This window comes from Myodes glareolus, chromosome 9 (assembly GCF_982192425.1).
Source record: "Myodes glareolus chromosome 9, mMyoGla1.1, whole genome shotgun sequence".
In the NCBI taxonomy this organism is placed as follows: Eukaryota; Metazoa; Chordata; class Mammalia; order Rodentia; family Cricetidae; genus Myodes; species Myodes glareolus.
The window spans coordinates 16,292,775-16,317,143 of NC_142034.1; the positions used below are offsets into that span (position 1 = coordinate 16,292,775).

Sequence of the window (24,369 nt, forward strand, 5' to 3'; positions counted from 1 at the left end):
TTATGTATACATAATAAATAAATATTAAAAAAAATTAAAAAATAAAAATAAAAACCCAGAGACAGATATTGGGGTCCAACCAGAAGATCAGAAAAGCAAAGCAGCCAGGCACTAGAGAGACTTTTTACCTCTTCCAAATCTTCAGACCAAAGGGGCAAGAGAGATCTTGTCTCCACAAATCCTCAAACTCCACACTCAACTGAGTTCCTGTCTCTTCCCCCTTGTAATCCTCTCTACACTCAGCCATATAGATCCTGTCTCCACCTCCCTAGTGCTGGAATTAAAGTCATGTGACTCCCAAGTGCTGGGAGCACCTTTGGGTGAGCTCTGTTTCTCCTTTAGACAGATTCAATCTTGTGTTGCCCAGGGTGGCCTTGAACTCACCGAGACCCCTCTGCCTCTGTCTCCTGAGTTCTAGAACTAAAGGTGTGAGCCACCACTCCCTGGCCTATGTGGCTGACTAGTGTGACTGCTTTGCCTTCTGATCTTCAGGCAAGCTTTATTTATGAAAACACAGATGATGTACCTCTATAGGAGGGCATTGTGGCATTGTGGGGGTGCAACAACAGGCTTGCTAAGGGCACAAAGCAGAGCGCCGGGGAGGGGTTCAGGGTAAGGCTTCTGAAGGAGGTGTGCTTTGAGGGGCTGAACTCTAAGAGGGCAGGGCTTGGAGGGAGGGGGCTTGTGGGTGGGATTGTGAGGGGCTGGTCCTGGGGCTAGAGAAGGCCTTACTGAGGGGGTGGGTACAAGAGTCAGAGCCTAGGGAAAGCTGGGGCGTTGATGGAGGACGTCCTGTGAGGCAGCCTGTGAGGGAGATGGCGGTGGGGAGTGCTGGGATATGGAGTTCTAAAGGGTGGGAGGTAGGAGCAGGAGCAAGAGCTAGACAGAGTAAGAGTCAAGCCAGGCAGAGACTCTTCATCAGACACCCGCTCCATCCCCACCCCCAGAGCTGGAAGAAGCCCACCAGAAGTGCCCACCGTGGTGGTACAAGTGTGCGCACAAAGTGCTCATTTGGAACTGCTGTGCCCCCTGGGTGAAGTTCAAGCATATCATCCACCTGATCGTCATGGACCCCTTCGTGGACCTGGGCATCACCATCTGCATCGTGCTCAACACCCTCTTCATGGCCATGGAGCACTACCCCATGACCGAGCACTTTGACAATGTGCTCTCCGTGGGCAACTTGGTAAGCAAGGAGCAGAAGGAGAGGGCGGGCATCTGGAGAACAGGACAGAAGAGTGGATCTGTCTGGGCTGTGTGGAAACATAGGGGCGCTTGGGGACAGCCGGCACAGGTCACACAGCACAGAGGAGGTCTGGGGAATATGACGATTGAGCTTCAAGGCATTTGGGAGCCAGGAGAGTGGAGTGAGCTGAGACCAGGACTCCTGGAGGTCTGGGATCCAGGCCACATCTAGGAATTGGGGTCGAGGGAGTAGGGGCGTGGAAATGACTGGGGCTAGGTAATAAGTTTCTCAACTTTCATAGACTGTCATGGTCCTAAAAGAGACCAAGGGACTTGGGAGTGAGGGCATATAGCCAAAGACACTCAAATGCTGGGGGGGTCTACCTCACCCCAGAGACCTCCTGTTCTCCAGCCCCACCGGGTGCTCTCCCGAGCCCTTTGCTGCCCAGCTATTGTTGACATGCTCTGATCCCACTGCTTATCCCTGCCCATTAGGGGCATTAGCACCTCGTTGCCAGCCCCACTGGAGCCTGACAAAGGGGAAAGCCATGCCTCCTCTTCCAGTCCTGCTCCACTGTGCCCCACCCTCCCCAATTCCCTTTGCAGTCCCACCCCACCCACCCATCCACCATGGCAAACGGACAAGAGGCTCCGAGGCTCCCATTACCTCCAGGGAGAGGCAAACTCAGAGAGTGTGCCATGTGAGGGAGGGCTGGGACGGTACCAGCACTGGGTAGGGGGCATAAAGAACCATGGCATCAGAATCCCCAGTCTTCAAAGCAGATATGTCCATCTCGTGAAGATGCCCAAAGCAGCCAGGGCCAGGCTGGGCAAGGGAGGCAAGGGCACAGCTGCCAGGGTGTGGTGATGGGCAGGAGCTGTCTGCCTGTCTACCCAATGTCCACACTGTGTTGCTTGTCTGGGCACCTGCTATGGCCAGAAACAGCTCTTGGGAGGGACCCAGTGTGTACCTAGGCATGCTGTCGAGCCAAAGCAGCTGACGCCTAGTAAGAGGGGGGCTATGCCGGTGAAGTTTAAAGAACTGTGAGGCCCTTGGGTGCCTGTTCTGGGGTTGAGGAGGCAGAGCTAACCTTCTTACTGATTCCATCCCTTTCAGTCTCTGCCAAGACCCAAGGCTTGGTTGAGGGTGTGGCTCATTTGGTACAGTGCTTACCTAGTGTGCAAGCCTTCCTAGGCTCCCTTCCCAGCACTGAATAAAGCCAGGCATGATGACACATGCCTGTAATCCTAGCACCCGGAAGGTGGAGGCAGGAGCAACAGAAGCCCATGGTCACCTTCTGCTACATAGTGAGTTCAAGGCCAGCCTGAGCTGCATGATACTTGTTTCAAAATCAAAAAGCAAAGTTTGCTAGCTCCTGGGGTTAGATATACGTAGGGAGGCTGGGAGTACAGAAGAGAAATCCTGAGCTGAGAACACAAGGAACTAAGTGGCAGGAAGGGATCTGGGGTGCGCCTCTCTGAGCCTCAATTGCTCATCTGTCCAGAGGGTGATGATAATCCCTCCAGCTTTGTAGAGACCTGCGTGCCAACGAGGTCAGTGTGGACCAGATGGCACTTCATGAAAGATGAACGTTAGGATCAGGTTGAAGACCCAAGTAGTAGCTTGACCATGGTCACAGGTCAGAAATGGGTAGGAATGGGTCTATGTTGTACTCACCTAGACATATGACATGGCCTTAGTACCTGTCACCATATGCACATACATTGGCTGTGGGTACCACTCCCTACCTCTCTTCAGGGCCCTCAACCCTCATCCTCGGGGAGATCTCCCAAGACCCCTTTCTCCGTGAGGCTCTGTGACAGGGGTTCTGTGTCACCACCCCCCCAGGTCTTCACGGGCATTTTCACTGCAGAGATGGTGCTGAAGCTGATCGCCTTGGACCCCTATGAGTATTTCCAACAGGGCTGGAACATCTTCGACAGCTTCATTGTCACTCTCAGCCTGGTGGAGCTGGGCCTGGCCAACGTGCAGGGGCTGTCAGTGCTGCGTTCCTTCCGTCTGGTACATAAGACCCAGGGGCTGGGGGGGAGGGAAGGAGAGACCCTAAGAGGCCAGAAGGCAGAGGACACGGTTGTTCTGTGCATGCCACTTGTCCCCTCAGAACTAGAAAAAAGAGAGTCCTTCCTTCTTATTCCACAGGGCTGGGGTGGGGGACCTGACATTAGTGAACTGACATTGGATGACCTTGGGCAGCAATGGAGCTGACTTCATTGAATGTTTTGACTTCATTGACAGAAGACAAAACCACGCTTGGGACTTAAGAATTACTATTTTTTTTCTCTCCCCCTTGAAATTCGGTCCTGTTTAACTTTATCATGAGGGCTTTCAAGCATACAGTAAAAAAAATGACTCTTTAGGTGCCTGTCACCCACCCCCAACAGCCACTAGTGTAGTATAATTTTATCTTTACAATTTTTCAAAGTTTATACATGTGTGTCCGTATGCCACATGTCTGTTGCTAGACATGAATCACATGTATCTACATGCTATCACATGTAGAGGCCAGAAGAGGATGTAAGGCCCCCTAGAGTTGAGGTTACAGGTGGTTAGGAACTGCCGAATGTGGGTACTGGGAAGTGGACTTGGGGTCTCTGGAAGAGCCATTAAGTGCCCCCACCTGCTAAGCCATCTCCCCAACCACATGGACTGCAATTCTTTTTTCATCTGTCCCATCTTTTTTTATTGCAGGGGGAGGGGATGTTAAAGCAAATTCTGGTATCCAATCTCACTTGTCAATACTTTTGTCTGTATCTTTAATGGATAAGGCCTTTTTTTCCTTTTAAACATGGATGCCAGGAAGCTATAGGACACAAACACTCCCCCATTAACAGAGGCAGAGCAAAGCCTTGTTTGTCAGGAGCATGAGGTTTAAGACTGTTGAACACTGAGCTTTCTGTTGAGGATCCCTGGGGTTGGCTGGTGGTCCCCGATCCTCATTCCTTCTCGCATTCCCCCTGCCTGGCAGCTGCGTGTCTTCAAGCTGGCCAAGTCATGGCCAACACTCAACATGCTCATCAAAATCATTGGCAACTCAGTGGGTGCGCTGGGCAACCTGACACTGGTGCTGGCCATCATCGTCTTCATCTTCGCCGTGGTGGGCATGCAGCTGTTTGGCAAGAGCTATAAGGAGTGTGTGTGCAAGATAGCCTCAGACTGCAGCCTCCCCCGCTGGCACATGAACGACTTCTTCCACTCCTTCCTCATCGTCTTCCGCATCCTCTGCGGGGAGTGGATCGAGACCATGTGGGACTGCATGGAGGTGGCCGGCCAGGCCATGTGCCTCACCGTCTTCCTCATGGTCATGGTCATTGGCAACCTGGTGGTAAGTAAGCTATTTCAAGAGCTTCCTGACTCTTAAACGGGAACTACACGAAGCGTGTCCAGTTCCTCTCTTTCTCACTTGAGGGGCTTGTTTATTTTGGGGAGAGTTGTACAAAATTGGCGTTTAGATCTCTATAGTCAGGCCTTGCCATGGTGGACAGCATATTCCAGCATTCAGGAAGCTGAAACAGAGGATCTCTGCAAGTTCAAAGAGAGCCTGACTTACTCAATGGGTGCCAGGACAGGCAGTCTGGGTTCTGTAGCAAGACTGTCAAAAAAATAAACAGTGGGGGCTGGAGAGATGGCTCGGCAGTTGTGACCAGTTGCTGCTTTTGCAGAGGACCTGGGTTCAGTGTCAGCACTCACATGATAGTTCCTAACTGTCCTTAAGTCCAGTTTCGGTGGACAGTGTCCTCTTCGAACCTCCTTGGGCACCAGGCACTCATGTGATCCACATATATACTTGCAGGCAAAACATACATAAAATAAAATGAACAAATCTAACTTTTAAAAGTTTTGGCCAAACAGTGGTGGTGCACACCTTTAATCCCAGCGCTCGGGAGGCAGAAGCAGGCGGATCTCTGTGAGTTCGAGGCCAGCCTGGTCTACAGCGTGACTTCCAGGACAGCCAGGGATACACAGAGAAACTCTGTCTCAAACCTTCCCACTGCCCAAAGAAAATGTTTCCACCTTCTATGGCCACCACCTAAAAATGGTGGTTTTGTAAGACCTCCCTCAGTGAGCTTCAGCGTTTTATGCTTAACCATCCGTAGAACTTTCTTAAAATGGGTTCCTGGCCCCAGCCCTAGAGTTCTAGACTCTGAAAAATCTAGAACATAGCCTGGAAATCTGTTTCAGCTGAGTACCACATGCTGCTGCTGTCTCTGGTTCAGGGACAGTGTTGGTTTGAGACTTAGAGTATAACCCAGACTGGCCCAGAACTTTCATCAATCCTCCTGCCTCAGGTACCTGAGTGCCGTGATTACATGTGTGTACTATGCCTGGCTTGTAGGCTGTATTTGTGTGTGTGTGTGTGTGTGCGCGCACGTGTGTATGTATGTGTATGCATGTGTGTGTGCACATGCATGAGCGCGCTCGTGCTCACCTGTTCCCGTGTGTGCAGGTGCACACATGTGCATGCGAGTATGAAAACCGGAGATCAACTTCAAGTGTCATTCCTCAGGAGCCTTCCACCTTGTTTATATGTGTCATGGATGTGTGTAGTAGTGTGTACATGTGTGTGCAGGTGTGTATACACATGTATGCACATGTGTGTGGAGGTCAGAGGTTGATATGGAGGGGTTTCCTTGATCATTCTCCAACTTATCTTCTTTTTTTAATCATTTATTTTTACTTTATGTGTATTGGTATTTGGCCTGAATGTATCTCTGTGCGAGGGAGTTAGATTCACTGGAACTTAACTTACAGACAGTTGTGAGCTGTCATGTGGGTGCTGGGAGTCAAACTCTGGTCCTCTGGAAGAGCAGTCAGTGCTCTTAACCACTGAGACATCTCTCCAGCCATTTCTACCTCTCTTCTGAGACAGGGTCCCTGATTGATCAGCAGACTGGCTGGTCAGTAAGCTCTAGAGATCTGCATGTCTCTGCCCATCTGAACCCCCACCCCCACCCCAGCTTAGGGTTACAGATCTGAGTGGTCACTATCTTTTCTGATGGATTCTGGAGGTCTTAACTCAGGCCGTCCCACTCCTGTGGTAGACACTCCCCTTCCCAGCCTTGCAAGCTGTATTTTGAGGGAACTGATGTAGGATGGCAGACAGCCCTGCTTTCATCATTATTACTGTCTGTGTGATATTGAACCATAGCTGATCTCCAGTCAAGCTGGGGTCTCTATCAAAGAGAAGACAAGGAATTCATAACTCCTGAGGTCACTGGGATGTTTGACCTCACCAGTATGTAGAAAGATGTGGCATAGAATGGGACCAGGACCCCATGAAGGTTTTCTTCCACCTTTTGCCTCTGTTCCCTGCCTCTGGTCCTGTGGTTCAGATAAAAGAATCAATCCAGTATTGGGCAACCCAAAAATGATGGAACTCCTTCTATTTTACCCCTTTCTGTAGCCTAAGACTTGGTGTGTGGGGCTGTGCATGGCAGAGATGCAGGCTGGACAGGCGAGATTCATGGTCCAGCTGGCCAGCTTTTCTGTGTCTGGGTCTGTGGACTCTTCCCCTTCTTGGGGTAGAGATAGGGTCACTCCCATCAGGGCTCCTAGTGCTGCCCCTCGCTGCCCCCTGTGGTGACTGACATTTGCCCTGGACAACAGTGGGTGGAGGAGGTGGCCCTATCCCCACAATGGCTGGAGGAATCCGTGGGCTGCTGGGTCAGAGCTTCTCAGATATCACTGAGCTCTGGCTGGGGGCAGAGACTGATGGGGGAGGGGACGGCCCCTCAGTTGAAGGAGTCTATGGGGCAGCTACAGTCTGGGAGAACTCAGGACTGCATTTCCTAGGAGGGGTCTGAGAGAATGGGGTGAAAGAGTAGCTTTCTGGGCCAAACTTAGGGCGGACATGCTTGAAGGAATTCTTTGTGAGTGTAGATTAAAGGCCAGGGTGGCTAAAAGAGTCCGTAGCAGGGACCTCTCTCTGCACTTTTTTTTCTTTTGAGGTGAGGTTTTCTTTTCTAACCACAACTGTCCTTGAACTCAGGCTACTCCTGCCTCATCTACTGAAGTATTGAGATTACAAGCATGAAAAAAAATACTGTTTGTGTGTGAAAGAGAGAAAAAGAGAGAGAGTGAGAGAGAAAGAGAAAAGAGAACAGGACCACTTTTGGGAGGTTGATTCTGTTTCTGCAATGGAATCTGATAATTTATCTCGGGTCCTTATGCTTCTGTGGTAAGTTCTTTTACACCCTGAGCTATCTCACTGACACATACCCAGCAATAATTTTAACCTCTTTCTTCTCGGTTTTCCCATCTGGAAAAACGTGTGTGATGGCGATCATGAGGGTTACCTGGCGCAGGCTCGCTGCTTAGCCTCTAAGTCCAGAGGTCAGAGGTCGTTTTAGGTTAGCAATTGTTATAATAAAATAAAATCAGTAACCACCTCCTCTTGGGGAATGGGAGGCTCCAGCCATTAGCCCTAAGCTGCTGGTAACCCTCCCTGACAGCCCTGTCAGGCCCAGAATACTGTCTCCACACTGGAGGATGCCCAGAGATGCCCAGCTCTTGAGATGCTGAGCTGAGACTAGAGCCTGGGTCTGTGACTCTGGTAACCATGACACCACTTAGGCTGGCAGCCATCACGGTACCCTTGGTGCTGCTGACAGCACTTGTTCAGCGTTTGCCCTGAATCCTGTGCTCAGTCTGTGTTCATTCAGTCCTCGTCAGCACCTGAGGACAGGCAGACTGATACTGATGTGTCTGTTCCAGAGAGCAGGGAGCAAGGGCTCAGAGCGAACTAAGCCAAGTTTTCTGGCTCCAGAATCTACAGTCGTGGCATTGCACTGCCTGTGTGTATTGTTACACACACACACACACACACACACACACACACACACACACACACCCCTACTGACTCATTCAGCCCAGCTCTGTGACTCTCCCAGTTCATGCAGAGGGCTTGCAGCAGCCCAGGGAGACAGTGTGCTCATTTCCTTGGGCCCGGTCCCCTCTGACCCTTCTCCCTCTGTGCTTCAGAGAAGCAGGTGTCGGCCAGTGGGCACCAGGGCACCCTGCCAGCGTTCATGAGCTCTCACGCCCTCTGCATCCACGGCATCCATGGCACTTGATCACTTCCTCTGGGTTAGTGTGAAGAAGTGGAAGGCATGAGGACCTGGGTACCCCACCCCAAAGAGCACCCAGGAGACTACCCTCCCTCTCCTGCCTCTCCCCCCTTTGCCTGAGAAGGCTATTTCTGTCCCGGGCAGAAGCCGTGCGCAAACCCTGCTGACCCAGAGAGCAGCTAATTCCCATCTCAAATGTGTTTCTGGCAACTGGATGTCCCCTCCCCAAAGGGAGAAGAAAGACCAGTAAATGTGGGTGGGGGTAATGGTAGGAAGCTATGGGGTGTAGGGTGGTGACCCCAAGTACATTCCTCTGAAGGGGATTTTAATATAGTTTTTAAAGATACCATATTAGCCTGGTAGTTAAGGCAAAGATGAGAAGACCTTGGAGGACACTGGTAGTGCCAGGCAGTGCGACACATGAAGAGAGTCAAGGACAGTAGATTCTCACACATAAGCTCCCTTATTCCCTCATGCCCAGGAGAGTAAGACCTTGGCTATGCCCTTGGCAGGCAGAAGCTATGACCTCCTACCCCAGACAGCTTCACCGTCATCTCGCTGCTCAAAGATGAGTGGGCTGGCGGGAGGAAGGACCGCCATATTGCAAGCCTCTCAGGATACAGGTCATCTTGTAGTATAAAGGAATGGTGTGCCCTCTGGGGTTGTATAATGACACTAGAAACCCGAGATCTCGTCCTGGCTATGCTGTCTGTCTTAGGACGAATCGTTGCACCTCTCTGGGACTCAGTTTTCTTATTTACAAAATGCTGACCCAGCCTTGGAGTTGATCATTTAATCCCTATGCCTTGTACAATTAGCTGTTGCTACAAGTGTGATAGCAGTCAGTTTGAGTACCTATTACGTCTTCTATCTGTATTTTTTTTTTTTTTAGCAATCACAAGGTGCTGGAATTATCTTCATTTTACAGATAAGGAAACTGAGGCAGCAGATGGCCTAAATTACTGACGTGTGGAGTTAGGTAGCTTGGTGCCAAAGCTTATCCCCTAGTTTCTATTGCCACTATATCCATGGTATGGGAATTGCTTATACTAGGCTGTGGGCTCCCTGAGGTCACCTGGCAGGTATGTAGTCGTTGTCCCCTGGAAAATAAAATGGAGGGAATGAATGGGTTGACCAGTAGCCTTTTAAGACCCAATCAGCATTAGGATGGTGGTGGTGCATGCCTTTAATCCCAGTGGTCAGAAGGCAAAGGCAGGCAGATCTCTGGGTTCAAGGCTAGCCTGGTCTACAGAGTGAGTTCCAGGACAGTCAGGGCTACACAGAGAAACACTGTCTGGTAAAGCAAACAAAACAATAACCAAAAAAAAAGTGATTCCTAGAAGTCTCAGAAGCTTGGACTTGGCCTTCGTTCTTTATTTCCCAACAGTGAAAGCAGTGGACAGTAAGATCCTTGTCACCTAGCGTACCCCCCCTTGTCACCCAGTGTACCTCCCTTGTCACCCAGCATACCCCCCTTGTCACCCAGTGTACCTCCCTTGTCACCCAGTGTACCCCCCCTTGTCACCCTGTGCATCTTCCCAACCCTGTCACTGTAAGAACATTGTCACCTGGTGTACCTCCCTAACCCTGTCACTGTAAGAACATTGTCACCTGGTGTACCTCCCTAACCCTGTCACTGCTTTGGGCAGCAGGGTCCCATGACAGACGCAAGCCTCACTTTCCATATCTGTAAGGGGGGACTGATATTAGTAGCCCTCCTGCTGCCAATCATGAACACCCCACCTGATGACATTCTTTCATATTTATTTATGTGTTCATTTTTGAGACAATGTCTCTCTACACAGTCCAGGACTCACTACGTAGACCAGGCTGGCCTCAAACTCACAAAGATCTGCTGCCTCTGCCTCCTGAGGGCTGGGATTAAAGGTGTGCGCCACCCCACCCCAGCTTGACTTCATTTAATATTGTCTGAGCCAGATGTGGACGAACATGCCCGGGAAGACTGCTGGAGTTTAGTCCCACCACACCTGGCAGAGGGCATCTTTTTAAGGACCCAACACGAGGCAGCTCTGCTGTACAGTTCTGAGGACCCTATGCGGGAGGAAGGTGGTGTCCCCCAGACCCTGGCTGACCTGAGACCCTCTGCCCCTTGGCTCTCAGGTTCTGAATCTGTTCCTGGCTCTCCTGCTGAGCTCCTTCAGCGCCGACAGCCTGGCAGCATCAGATGAGGACGGCGAGATGAACAACCTACAGATCGCCATCGGACGCATTAAGTGGGGCATCGGCTTTGCCAAAGCCTTCCTCCTGGGGCTGCTGCACGGCAAGATCCTGAGCCCCAAGGACATAATGCTCACCCTCGGTGAGCCCGGGGGTGCTGGGGAGACGGGGGAGAGCGCTCCTGAGGATGAGAAGAAGGAACCGCCCCCAGAAGATGGGAACAAGGAACTGAAGGATAATCATATCCTGAACCACGTGGGCCTGAGCGATGGCCCCCGCTCCAGCATCGAGCTGGACCACCTCAACTTTATCAACAACCCCTACCTCACCATCCAGGTGCCCATTGCCTCCGAGGAGTCCGACCTGGAGATGCCCACAGAGGAGGAGACCGACACATTCTCGGAGCCTGAAGACATTAAGGTGAGACCATTGAGGGTCTGACTGCGGGGGTCGGCAGCCAATAAGACCCAGCTTTAAATTTTTACTTAACTTTAAACAAGTTGTAAAACCTTTCTGACCCTTCGTTTCTCCGTTGGTGAAAGGTTCTTGGCTCACACCTAGTGAGCAATCTGTGACTCTTAGTTTAGGCACTGGGATTGCAACAATGGGCCAAGCCAAAGCTCTTCCTGGGCCCTTCCTGCCACTGGGTGACATTCTTGGACAGATGCTATCTGTGGCACTTCAGCTCCACCTCTGGGGCCCAAGAGCTCTCTCTCTTTCTCCTTCCCTCTACCCCCTCCTCAGTTTTTTTACCCTGGAACTTATTCTGTGGACCAGGCTGGCCTCAAACTCACAGAGATTCACCCCTGTCTCCCAAGTGATGGAATTAAAGGCGTGCACCACCATGCCTAGCTCCAACAGGTTGCTCTTAAACAGGCCCCCTGGGCTCAAAGGCCCTGCCAAGTCTCTGCCCCATGTATGTTCAGATCTGATCTATAGCCCCAAGGACCCCTGCTGGCTGAATGTGGCACAGTCCCTTATGTTTACATAGAATTCCTCTGGGGCTGCTCCAGACTTCCTAGTGTAGGACAGAGTACCAGGTCCAGGCCAGGGATCTAAGGACTAGAGCAAGAGACTCCAGTGAGAGTCTGGAGACAAGAACAAGGCAGAGCCCTGATCCACTCAGCCCCACTGGCCTAAGATAGCTCACTCCTCCTGGCTCTCCCTTTGGGAGTTTAGGGGGTTACTGAGACACAGGTGGGGGTCACCCTCAGAGTTGGGGGACCCTGTCAGGGATACCTGGGGTGAGCTGACTCTGAGCCTCTTACCCTTCCTGCAGTCCTAGTAGGAAAAGAATGAACACATGATGGAAGGGACACTACCTACCCCACCCTGCAACCCTGGGCCTGGCAGGGGCATCTATAATGAACTTTGCTCTAAAGCCTCTTGATTCCTTATTCCAACCCCCAGTACACGCCAGTATGTGGCATGTTGACTTACTGGGGGCTTGAATGCCTGTTGTGCTATAAATACCCCAGGAAACATGGCACCAACCTCGACCTCGGTATGAGGAACTCGGTGGGGGAGGGGCAGGCTAGAGAGCGGCACCTCCCTTGACTCTGGGAAGGCAAGAGATCTGAGGAACGAGCAGAACTTCAAGGGTCATATGGGAGTTGACATGCAAGGATGAGGCCAGCAGTTCGTTGAATGCCCTGATTGGCCAAATGTTCCAAGCCTCAGTTTTCCTTTCTGTCAACTGGCAATAAGATCTACCCACCCTTGACTTTCTGGCTAGTGCACTGGATACAACACACACACACATACACACACACACACACACACACACACACACTCGGGGCTGCCCAATTCATCTTTCTCTTTAGAGATTTCACCATAAAGAGTCTGTGACACATGGAGCCAGTCGAGAATCTGGCCTGGCCGCACCAGGAGGTTGAAGGAGGCCTAGCTAGGCCAGAGAGAGCTCCAGCCCCCACACCCTGCCCCCACCGTGATCAGATTCCCTTGGCGCCACACTGGAGTCTTGGCAGGGGAGAATTTTCCATCCCTTCTGGATCTCTCAGCCAAACAGACCCTGGGGGTGGAAATGCCTGGACTCCGGGGGCGCTGTGTGCCTGCTCTCGGCAGCTGTGGCAGCCCAGATCTACTTAGGTCTAGTTCTTCTCCTTGCCCCTTTAAAAGCACCTCCAGGCCTCTCTTCTGCTGACCCCCTTCATATACTCCCATACCTCCTAGGACCTCACTGGGCTGGGCCCCCATCTAGCATCCTTAGCCTATCCTCTGTTCTCATGACTCAACTGTTAGGTCTCAAGAGGCCATGAAGACAGAACTGAGGATATCCTTGTCCCTAGAGTGCTTTTGCCAGGGTACAGTGATAGCTTCCCAAGGGCTGAGTGAATGAATGGGTGGATGATGGATGGATGGATGGATGGATGATGGATGGATGGATGATGGATGGATGGATGGATGAATGAAACCTGCTCCACTCTCCTCTCCTTTCCCTCTGATATCCCATACTCCCCACCAATTGGGAGAATAAGGGGATCTCTTGGGACCCAGGAATCACGTGCCCTGTGGTCCCCACAGAAGCCACTACAGCCGCTCTATGATGGGAACTCCTCCGTCTGCAGCACGGTTGACTACAAGCCCCCTGAAGAGAATCCTGAGGAGCAGGCTGAGGAGAACCCTGAGGGGGAGCTGCCTGAGGAATGCTTCACTGAAGGTGAGGGCCATCGGCAGACTGACCCCACACCCAGGTCAGAGGAGGGCAACAGTCCTTACCTGGGGAGCCAACACCTGAGCCCGAGAAGCATTTCTACCAGAGCACCTAGGATGGGCCACATGGGGGAAGTGTGGGGCAGCTGGCACCTTGAGCTTGCTCTTGAAGCATCCCTCCCTGTGTCCATCTTAGCAGCAGATGGACGGCATGGGCTGCAGAAAGAGTACCTGAGCCCCCCAGTGTGAGCCAGGGGGAAGAGGTGGGGCCCTGGTCTCAGGGCAGCGTGACAGAGGATGGGAAGGTGCCTTCTGAAACACCTCATGGCCCATGACATGTACCATTCTGCTTTCTAGCCTGCGTGCAACGCTGCCCCTGCCTCTATGTGGACATCTCCCAGGGCCGTGGGAAAATGTGGTGGACACTGCGCCGGGCCTGCTTCAAGATTGTTGAGCACAACTGGTTTGAGACCTTCATTGTCTTCATGATCTTGCTCAGCAGTGGAGCCCTGGTAGGTACCCTCTCCCGGGGGACAGTGTGGGAGCAGAGCAGGTGCCTTGCTCCCCGAGGATGGGTGCATGCAAACAGGACACTTCCAAGGGGATCTAAAGGGGGACTTACCTATAATTCTGGAAGATGTTCTAGAAGGCATTCTCTCTCTCTCTCACTCTCTCTCTCTCTCTCTCTCTCTCTCTCTGGTGTGTATACATGCATGTTTGTACGTGTGTTTGTGTGCATGCATGTAGAGGCGGGAGGTACATGGTAGGTGTCTTTCTCAGCTTTCTCCACTGTTCACATGGATGCAGGACCGGACACCCACTGAACTCAGAACCTACTGTTTGGGCTAGGGTAGCTAGGCATCTTGCTCCAGGGATCTCCTGCCTCCGTCTCCTGAGAACTGGGGTTACAAGCAGACTGCCACATCCATCTAACTTCGATAGGTTCTGGGAATCTGAACTCCAGTCCTCATGTCTACAGGACAACAGAGGCATCTCCCAGCCCAGCATTAGCTTCTAAAGTAGAAGATAGGGTCCTTTGTTTTGTAGACTCTATCCTCTAGGCCATTGGGGAGGTAGGTAGACCCTGGGAATTTGCAGTTAATGGTATACAGAGTTGATTCATCATGGTGGACCCCCAGCAGATGGCTGAGAAATAAAACTCCTTCCCTACCAGGAAGTTTGCCTCTCCCGGTGACAGGCTAGGGACTGGAAGATTCCCAGGGGTATCCCAATCTTCCTCCCAATCTTCCTACCCATGGGAGCCAGTAGCAGCAGGCAGGATGGGAGATTAGAGCTTGCTGCCCCCAGCTTCTGAGCCCTGGCCATTGTGGGTTACGCTGGTGTCCCCAGGCCTTTGAAGACATATACATTGAGCAGCGGCGAGTCATCCGGACGATCCTGGAATACGCTGACAAGGTCTTCACCTACATCTTCATCCTGGAGATGCTGCTCAAGTGGGTGGCCTATGGCTTCAAGGTGTATTTCACCAATGCCTGGTGTTGGCTCGATTTCCTCATCGTGGATGTGAGTTGCCCGGGTCTGGTCGTAGTGCCAGATATGAAGGCTTTTAGGGAAGCCAGGCTCTGGGAAGTAGGACCTCTCCAAATTCACAGAGAGTCAGGCCCCCAGGTCAGCACCGCTTCCTATAGACTGGACTCTTGCTTCCCGGATGCTACAACACAGGCCTGGGGCCTTACGGTCTCTGCCAGTGTAAAGGCAGGATTTTCATATGTTCTTTGATAGGCACACCGGGCCACAGGAAATGGGTACTATCTTCCCATTTCCTGTCACATAGGTAGCATCACTAAGGGGAGCCCAGGCTCTAGGGGTGCAAGAGGCCACAAAGCTACTCTTCCCATGAGACAGGATTATCCACCAGGGATAGGATCTAAAGGAGACAAACAGAAATTGGGGTTTCCCTCTCCCGGGGTGGAGGAAAGCCAGGGCCCCTGCACCTTCTGAACACACACTTTCTACAGGTCTCCATCATCAGCCTGGTGGCCAACTGGCTGGGCTACTCTGAGCTGGGGCCCATCAAATCCCTGCGCACACTGCGGGCCTTGCGTCCCCTGAGGGCACTCTCTCGATTTGAGGGCATGAGGGTGAGTATGGGAAACGCTGAGGATGGCTCAGGGTGTGGGAGAAGCCACCCCTGGGGCAAGGTTGCAAGGTACATGACAATATGTCAGCCACCCAGGGTCAGGCAAAAGGCTCAAGCTGTTGATGGCTGGAGTTTAGGGTTGTGACCCATCTCCAGGAAACCCCATTCTCACTCCCAAGCGCTAGAAGACCGTTAACTTTTCTCTGCCACTAGAGGGCAGCAGAGGCTGCTGCAGGGGCCTGGAAGGCGTGAGGCAAGAGGAAGGAAGGTAGGCCTGTGGGTTTATGGGTCTCTCCGCCTCAGATTGGGGGCCCCAGGGTCCTGTACCAGGAACACGTGAGCAAATCCTTCTGCTTCAGCCCTGGGTCTGTCCCCTCCTGAGCATGGAGCCATGCCTTTGGCTTCAGGAGCACTTCAGAGACAATCCCCAAAGGCAGAAGTGACAGGTGAACACAGAGTCTGGGCAAGATCAGCAGGACTTCCTTCAGAGAAGAGAGATCTGCTGGGAATAAGACTCATTCCAGAGTCTTCATAGCAAGCTTAGCCTAAGCGCTCTGACCTCAGATGCTGACCCAGGGCTGGGCCCCCAATCGTGGTGCTGGGCACCTCTGTCCACTGAAGAAATAACCTGCCCATGGCTGACTGAGTGGTTTGAAGCTACACAGTGTCCCCAGCTCCTGCCACCAGCTCTGTTTAGAGACCATGAGATAATTCGTATTAAAGGGGAACTGATCAGGCTAGGGTGTGGCTGGTTGGCAGAGTGGTCACCCAGCATGCACAAAGCCCTGGGGACAATCCCCTGAATCTCAGACATTAGGTGTGGTGGCACACACTCCTAATCCCAGCTCTCAGGAGGTGGCGGTAGGAACAGCAGCTCAGACTCCTTTGCTACATAACAAGTTCAAGTCCAGCCTAGGGCACAGGAGACCCTATCTCAAAAACAATTAAAAAGGGGTGGGGGTGGTGGCAACAAGAGGAACGGTTCTCAGATTCAGCCAAGACTAAAACAGTTTGATAAGTCTGTATGGCCAGGACTGGTAAGGGACAGGGAGCTGACCCTGAATCCATTGCTCTGAAGACCTTGGTGGCTTCCTTTTCATGCCCTCTCTGTGTCTTTCACTGATGCAGTGAGTCAAACCAGGTCACATGGGCTGAATTTCCTATGGGGGCTAAGAAGGCAGTGTTTGTCTCCTGCTTTGTGACCCGTGACCTGGCAGCTTCCAGAGAAGCTGGGCACCCTCACTCTGCTTTGATGGCTTCAGCCAAGCAGAGAGCCCCTCTAGAGGAGCAGGTCTCTAACTCCTCCCCCAACCCTTTACCCCTATACCCAAAACTCCCAGCAAACTCCCCTCCCATTAGGACTGGCTAAGATGCTCTGCCTGGTTCCCTGACTGGGAGTCCCCTGTCAGATGCCTAGGAGGGGCTCTAGCAATGACCCCCACCACCACCCTGGTCCCTAGGTGGTGGTGAACGCCCTCCTGGGAGCCATCCCCTCCATCATGAATGTGCTCCTCGTGTGCCTCATCTTCTGGCTTATCTTCAGCATCATGGGGGTCAACTTGTTTGCTGGGAAGTTCTACTACTGCGTCAACACAACCACCTCCGAGAGGTTCGATGTCTCTGTGGTCAACAATAAGTCCGAGTGTGAAAGCCTCATGCACACGGGCCAGGTCCGATGGATGAACGTGAAAGTTAACTATGACAACGTGGGTCTGGGCTATCTGTCGCTCCTTCAGGTGGTGAGTGACACTATGGAGCCTTCTCGGAACTCGGTAGATGTGTTTAGTTGTCCCTCATATCAGAACCCGCCATTGTTCCTTGTTAGAGGCGGCCAGCCCCTTTAGCAATGCCATGGGACCCAGAGGTCATGTTTATCCCTCTCTAGTCTGTTTGATGCTGCCCACTGGGGTCCTGGCAGGTGGTCTTTGGAGAGGGCTTGGTGAGGGAAGGGAGGGAGATATGAATGGTGGTGCATAGGAGAGCCCCTCCCCTCATGACCTGCCGTGATCTCTCAGGCCACGTTCAAGGGTTGGATGGATATCATGTACGCAGCTGTGGACTCCCGGGAGGTGAGTTGGGTCCCCGGGTTGATAAGTAAGTTAAAGGAGAGCTGACAGTGGTCCATTCTGCCATCCCCGCTCTCACCCCATCACCTCCACTGACCACGCTAGCTCGTTGGTAGCCCAGGAGCCTGGGGAGGAGGGGAGTCCTGCTGACCATACTTTGGGGAACAAAGAGAAACTGCACGTGTCCTTCGCCCCGCAGAAGGAGGAGCAGCCAGACTATGAGGTGAACATCTACATGTACCTTTACTTTGTCATCTTCATCATCTTTGGCTCCTTCTTCACGCTCAACCTCTTCATCGGGGTCATCATTGACAACTTCAACCAACAGAAGAAGAAGATGAGTACCTGGCCCTCTCCAGAGGAACCCGCCCCACCCCGTCCTCTTATTCTTTCCTGAGCAGCCCTGAGCTGTCACCGACCTGAATGCCCAGGGCAGCAAGCATGGATCTAAGTCCCACTAGGGGACCGAGCCATGGCTTGGTCCCTTGAGCTTCATTTTCCTGATATATAAAATGAGGTGGATGTAGAGCCAGACATGGTGATGCACACCTGGAATGTCAGTACTCAGTGATCTGAGGCAGTAAGTTCGCTAGTTGTAGGCTAGCCTGGGCTACATAGTGTATTTGAGGCCATCCTGTGCTATAAAGAGAGACCCTGTCTCAACAACAATAAATAAGATTAAGTAGATGCAAGCTAAGGGCTCATTGGTGAGGCATTGGTAGAACTTAGCTTGAAGCTGGGAAAATGGCCTGAAACCCTCCTGTTCCCTCCGTCTTTTGCTCATCCACCCTTCTCTAGATCCAGTTTCCCCCTTCCCCACCCCTCCACCTCTGCCCCCCCGCAGAGCCTCTGCCTTCTCACCAGACACTTCTTTAGGGGTAAGGTTCACCTTCAAGGTAGGGGGATCCTGGGAGCAGGGAAAGGGACCCTCCCAGTCTTACTGTCTCTGTCCTACTATACTTTGGAGGGAAAGACATCTTCATGACGGAGGAGCAGAAGAAATACTACAATGCCATGAAGAAGCTGGGCTCCAAGAAGCCCCAGAAGCCCATTCCCCGCCCTCAGGTACCAGGCTCTGGGTCCCTACTCACAACCCCACAAAGACTCTGCTCACCAACGCAACGAATGTCTCTAGGCTCCTGTTATTACATGATTCTTCATCTAGCGCCACACAGCTTCCCGGTGTCCACCCACTTTCTCAAGTGAGACCTCTGACCTGGGAGACAGGGGCCCCCCGGAAGGAGTGGGAAGTGGCTGTCACACAGCCCAGCAAGCAATGACTGGAGAAGAGGAGAAGAAATGACTGAGGAACTTTATAGGGAGGAAGGGTCCTAAAGTGGGGGCTGATGAACACAGACACCCAACACACAGAGAATGATGTGTCCCCAGGCCCTTCCCGCCTGCGGTACACATCACTACTACACTCTACACCTGCTCCCTGCCCCTCCTCCTCCCAGGCCACTGCTGTGTCACCCTGTGTCACCCTGCACCTCCACTCATACCCACCCTGCCTGGGTCTTGACCATTATCCCCCAGCCCCATATCACATGTGCCCGTTCTGTCCCACTGCAGAACAAGATCCAGGGCATGGTGTATGACTTCGTGACAAAGCAGGTGTTCGACATCTCTATCATGATCCTCATCTGCCTGAACATGGTTACCATGATGGTGGAGACGGACGACCAGAGCCAGCTCAAGGTGGACATCCTGTACAACATCAACATGGTCTTCATCATCATCTTCACCGGGGAGTGTGTGCTCAAGATGTTTGCCCTGCGCCATTACTACTTCACCATTGGCTGGAACATCTTCGACTTCGTGGTTGTCATCTTGTCCATTGTGGGTGAGCTGGCAGGACCACACCAAGATGAGTCATCCGGGGAAGCCTTCCCTCACGCACACAGACCTACTAGGGCCCTGGAATATGCACACATCTATACAAACACACATATGTGTTTGTTATTCTTTCACCTCTAATGCACAAAGGAGCCCATTGCTCACAGGCCACCCATAGTCTGCCCATACATGAGCTCACCTGAGAAACGCTGGTCTGTCCAGCAGACGTGTACTTGGATGGTCATGTACTGAACAAAAAGCACAAGAGAGGGCTGACGTGGTAACTCGCCCATCAAGCACTTGCTGCAAAGGCACAAGGATCTGGGTTCGATTCCCAGAATCTATGTAAAGAAGCCAGGCGTGGTGGCACATGTTTGTGATCTCAGCCATGAGGTAGTGGTGACAGTTGGGACCCTGTTGGGCACTGGACAGCCAGCCTAGCCTAAACACTGGGCCTCAGGGTCAGTAAAGACCCTCTTTCAACAAACAAGATAGATGGCATCTGAGGAGAAATGAGGCCGGCAGTTTTCTTTTGACCTGTGTGCACGCAAGCACACACACAACACACACATTTACACACATGCATATGTACAAATAAGGATGTATGGACATGTAAACACACACACACATAAGAAAAGGGCTCCAGGATCTTTATACACTGAGAGGAGAGCGGGGATGTCTACAACCATGAGAGTGAGTAGCTGTTGCTTACGGAGTGTTTCCTGTGTGCCAGGCATTGGCCATGCACTTTACAGGCATGGCCTCACTCTTCCACGGCAGTGCCATCTCACTCCTTCCTAACGGATGAGAACAAGCCACACAGCTATTCTCTTCCTCCTACTCTCCCTCACCTGCCATATTGGCAAGCAGTTCTAAGGACGGGCCCCCATCAATTTTAATATATCCCACCTCCAACTGTCAGGACAAAGTAATTCCCTGCCCCCCAAGAGCTCTAGGAGAGGCCCTACTCAGAGGGTTGCACACACTAGGCCAGGCCCCCCTGCCCTCCAGGCCCCCTGTGCCCTGACCCAGCCTCTGTTTCTCTCTGTAGGCCTCGCGCTTTCTGACTTGATACAGAAATATTTCGTGTCGCCCACGCTGTTCCGTGTGATCCGCTTGGCACGGATCGGGCGTGTCTTGCGTCTGATCCGTGGGGCCAAGGGCATCCGGACGCTGTTGTTCGCCCTCATGATGTCACTACCTGCCCTCTTCAACATCGGCCTCCTGCTCTTCCTGGTGATGTTCATCTACTCCATCTTTGGCATGTCCAACTTCGCCTACGTCAAGAAAGAATCAGGCATTGATGACATGTTTAACTTTGAGACCTTTGGCAACAGTATCATCTGTCTCTTCGAGATCACCACGTCAGCTGGCTGGGATGGGCTTCTGAACCCCATCCTCAACAGTGGGCCCCCAGACTGTGACCCGACGCTGGAGAACCCAGGCACCAACATCAAGGGTGACTGTGGCAACCCGTCCATCGGCATCTGTTTCTTCTGCAGCTACATCATCATCTCCTTCCTCATCGTGGTCAACATGTACATTGCCATCATCCTAGAGAATTTCAACGTGGCCACTGAGGAGAGCAGCGAGCCCCTCAGTGAGGACGACTTCGAGATGTTCTACGAGACCTGGGAAAAGTTCGACCCTGACGCCACTCAGTTCATCGACTACAGCCGCCTCTCCGACTTTGTGGACACCCTACAGGAGCCGCTGAGAATCGCCAAGCCCAACAAGATCAAGCTGATCACCTTAGACCTGCCCATGGTGCCGGGGGACAAGATCCACTGCCTGGACATCCTCTTTGCCCTGACCAAAGAGGTCCTGGGTGACTCTGGGGAGATGGACGCCCTCAAGCAGACCATGGAGGAAAAGTTCATGGCCGCCAACCCCTCCAAGGTCTCCTATGAGCCCATCACCACCACCCTCAAGAGGAAGCAGGAGGAGGTGTGTGCCATCAAAATCCAGAGGGCCTACCGCCGCCACTTGCTGCAGCGCTCTGTGAAGCAGGCCTCCTACATGTACCGCCACAGCCAGGATGGCAATGGAGACGGGGCCCCCGAGAAGGAGGGATTGCTTGCCAATACCATGAACAAGATGTACGGCCCTAAGAATGAGAACAGTGGTGTGCAGAGCCAGGGAGAGGAGGGGAAGGGTTCTACAGGGGATGCTGGACCCACCATGGAGCTCACACCCACCAGCTCCTTGGACGCCACCCAGACAACTCCTCCTCCTCCATCAGCACCACCACCATCAGCATCACCACCATCAGCACCACTACCGCCATCAGCACCACAGGGGCAGACTGTGCGCCCAGGGGTCAAAGAGTCTCTCGTCTAGAGAGCAACATCAAGGTGGCTGAGCACTGGTACAGACTTGAAGCTCCCACGAGAGAGCTGTGTACAGAGCTAGGAATGGGGCTTTGAGGTGGGGGCTGCTCAGGGCTTGCTGCCTGGGCTGAGGGAAATGGGAACTGTGCTCAGGGTTCAGGTGGGGCTGAAGCCCCTGCCTTCTGATTTCATCTTTGCATTGCTCTGACAGACATTCTCTGGGTCAGAACACCAGAATGCTGTTCCCTACGTGGGGAAACGCCAGCATATCATGGAGGGGCTGGCTGCCTTGCTGGCACTACTCTTAAGAGCCCAAGTGCCCCAGCTCTAGCCAGGACAAAGACAAGTCTTAACCTCAGAAACCTATAGCTGACTCCAGGGCTTAGCCAGTGCTCTCATCCCATGACTCAGACAGAGCTTCCCCCCTGGCCAACTCAGGAATGTCCTGTAAAAGGGAAATAGCCCGGGTACACACATTGCTGCACAGAACCAATTGGCCGCTGGATCTGGATGTATCAGGCTGGAAACTTGACTTCTGAAACCTATCACCCAGTCATATCCAGGCCAGTGGATAGCTCCCCTGGCTGGCCCCTGGGGGAAGAACCAAGGAAGGATTCCCCTCGGGAATTCCCTTTCTCTAGGATGCATGGATGGGTCGTACAGGCTGGGTCCTGCCAGCTGCATTCGTGCGCTTGGGCCTGAGCCCCCAGGTCTGGCTGTGGTCAGGTTTGGTACTTTCTAAGACGAACCTGCCGGTTCCCTCTTTTCCTCTCTTTGTGCCTTCCTTTGACCCCCAGGGTTCCTTGGCACCCCGTCATGCCTGAGAGAGCTCCTTCTTCTCATCTCATTTCTGCCCATCTCTTCCCTGTTCCTTGTCCTTCCCTGCTTCCTCAAAGTGACCCTGAGAATGTTAGAACTGAGCTCACAGGAGAGGTGCAGATGTTGGGGCTAGGGCATGCAGTCAAGAAGGCCCACCAGGTTTGGCTTCAACCTCCCTGCCTCCTGCTACCTGGAAAGGAAAGCTATTTTCTTCCTTCCTTCCTTTCTTTCTTTCTTTCTTTCTTTCTTTCTTTCTTTCTTTCTTTCTTTCTTCTTTCTTTCTTTCTTCCTTCCTTCCTTCCTTCCTTTCTTTCTTTCTTCCCTTCTTCCTTTCTTTCCTCCTCCCTTTTCTTCTTTCTTTCTTTTTTTCTTCTTATGACAGGGTTTGTCCTGCCTGTCCTGGAACTCATTCTATAGACCAGACTGATCTCGAACTCACTGCCTCTGCCTCCCAAATGCTGAGATTAAAGGCGTGTGCCACCACCACCCAGTGGAAAGCCATTTTCTTTAGCTATACTCACCAGAACCAGGCTCTGTCAGCTCTCAGAGAACAGAGACCAGGCTTGGAGGAGGGAGTGAGGGTTTTGCTCAGGGGTCTCTGGATTCAATCACTTGTGTGTGTACCTGTCCATCTGTGTGACTATGCACTGGCTTGTGAGCCCGAGTTCATGTGTTCGTACATGGCTGTATGTATGTGAACCGTGGTGTCTACAGATACACATGTATCTGTGAGTGTTTGTGTCTACGTGTGTCAGTGTGACAGAGAGAGAGGGAGCGGATGGGTGCTTGTGACTTCTCTGCAGGTTTGTTCATCTCACTATCCCTAAATGTAGAAGAGCGTTTTACCAAAAGGGGGTAAATAAGGATGAACACACATTCTAAACTTGGCGCTTGGAGTCCCCTCTTAGCCTAAATTCCTTCCCCTTTTCTTCTTGTTTCTCATAAACAATTTGAGTAAAACTCAGGAAGTGGCAAAACTTTCCAAACAAGGTGTGTTGCACACCCTGGGTTCACATATGTGCACACCTCAGGCCAGACTCCTGCTCGCTCAACCCTCCCCGCCTCACCTGGTCGTCCCTCTGGCTTCCTTCTCTGAGCTTCGCTTTTCCCCTTTCTCTGTTTCTTATCGTCATACCCATGGTCTCATCCCCACTCAGTGTCTCAGCCTCAGGAACCTGTTAGATCTGGTGTTCTCCAACCAACTGCACTAATCGCTGCAAAGGAAGAGCCACGAACTGAGTCTGCCGTTGCTGCGTGCAGACCTCTCTGCCAAGTGAGCCCTGCTACCACCCTGTCTAGGTGGGAGCCAGCCCAAAGCCAGGCTGTCAGATAAAGCTTCTTTGTACAGTTCTTATAATAAACCCTCTCTCCCCTGGCGCCTCTGGGACGTGGTCTCCTTCTGCACCTCCGTGCAGGCGAGTGCTGAGGGAGGCAAGAAGGGTAAGCCAGCAACTGCACCAAACCGGGATGATGCCAGAGCCTCTGGGAGCCGGGACAGGAAGGGAAGCTCAGCCTTGTCCTCATGCTCCATTTTTTCTAACAGGCAGCCCCCCTAAAATACGTGTTGGGGCCCTATATCTGTAGCCCCCGTCTCCAGAGCTCCTTTGACTTCCCTGTTCCCTCATCCAGACCTCAAGACTCCTGTAAGGTTCATGGTTGTCGCTCCTGCTCTGAGGGGCTGTCTTCTCAGGACTGCCCCTGCTCCCCACTAGAGCCCAGGCCACATGGACCATTTCTTGCAAAACAGGTTCAGCCCATGTGCCCATAGTGGGGTGTATCACGTGGAAGTCTATTTTCTATAGCAATCTCTGACTTTAAGTACGAGCTCCCCTGAGCTTGGCTTCACCCATTCCGTGGGGGTTTCTGTGTCCCTTTCCTCTGCCTTTTTCCCCCAGGGAAGAGGTCTCGCTTATTTCTCCAGAGCTTATTCAGGTCTCCCCAGCCCCGAGGACAGAAGGACTGCAGGGTCCCCCAGGCCATCTTTCCTGGATCTCTGGCAGATGGAGAAAGGAAAAATGTCAAGCGGGGAGTGTAGATGGCAGGAGCTTATGTCTCAAAATTCTCCCTCCCCACTCCGCTCTTGGTGGAGTTCTCG

The 24,369-nt window shown here is 52.4% G+C and overlaps 1 protein-coding gene across 1 annotated transcript in view; it reads left to right on the top strand.

The window, feature by feature from the left end:
- The window catches only part of Scn4a (sodium voltage-gated channel alpha subunit 4), a 31,045-nt gene extending 8,285 nt beyond the window's left edge, over window positions 1–22,760 (top strand). Inside the window, exons 11-24 of the mRNA XM_087909859.1 lie at window positions 948–1,186; window positions 3,035–3,208; window positions 4,173–4,529; window positions 10,393–10,869; window positions 12,994–13,129; window positions 13,480–13,634; window positions 14,473–14,646; window positions 15,102–15,224; window positions 16,684–16,962; window positions 17,239–17,292; window positions 17,489–17,626; window positions 18,250–18,354; window positions 18,862–19,132; window positions 20,177–22,760. Coding sequence (XP_087765985.1) covers window positions 948–1,186; window positions 3,035–3,208; window positions 4,173–4,529; window positions 10,393–10,869; window positions 12,994–13,129; window positions 13,480–13,634; window positions 14,473–14,646; window positions 15,102–15,224; window positions 16,684–16,962; window positions 17,239–17,292; window positions 17,489–17,626; window positions 18,250–18,354; window positions 18,862–19,132; window positions 20,177–21,465 — 3,971 coding nt within the window. The 3' untranslated portion in view covers window positions 21,466–22,760. The remainder of the gene's footprint in view (window positions 1–947; window positions 1,187–3,034; window positions 3,209–4,172; window positions 4,530–10,392; window positions 10,870–12,993; window positions 13,130–13,479; window positions 13,635–14,472; window positions 14,647–15,101; window positions 15,225–16,683; window positions 16,963–17,238; window positions 17,293–17,488; window positions 17,627–18,249; window positions 18,355–18,861; window positions 19,133–20,176) is intronic.
- Window positions 22,761–24,369: the final 1,609 nt, after the last annotated feature.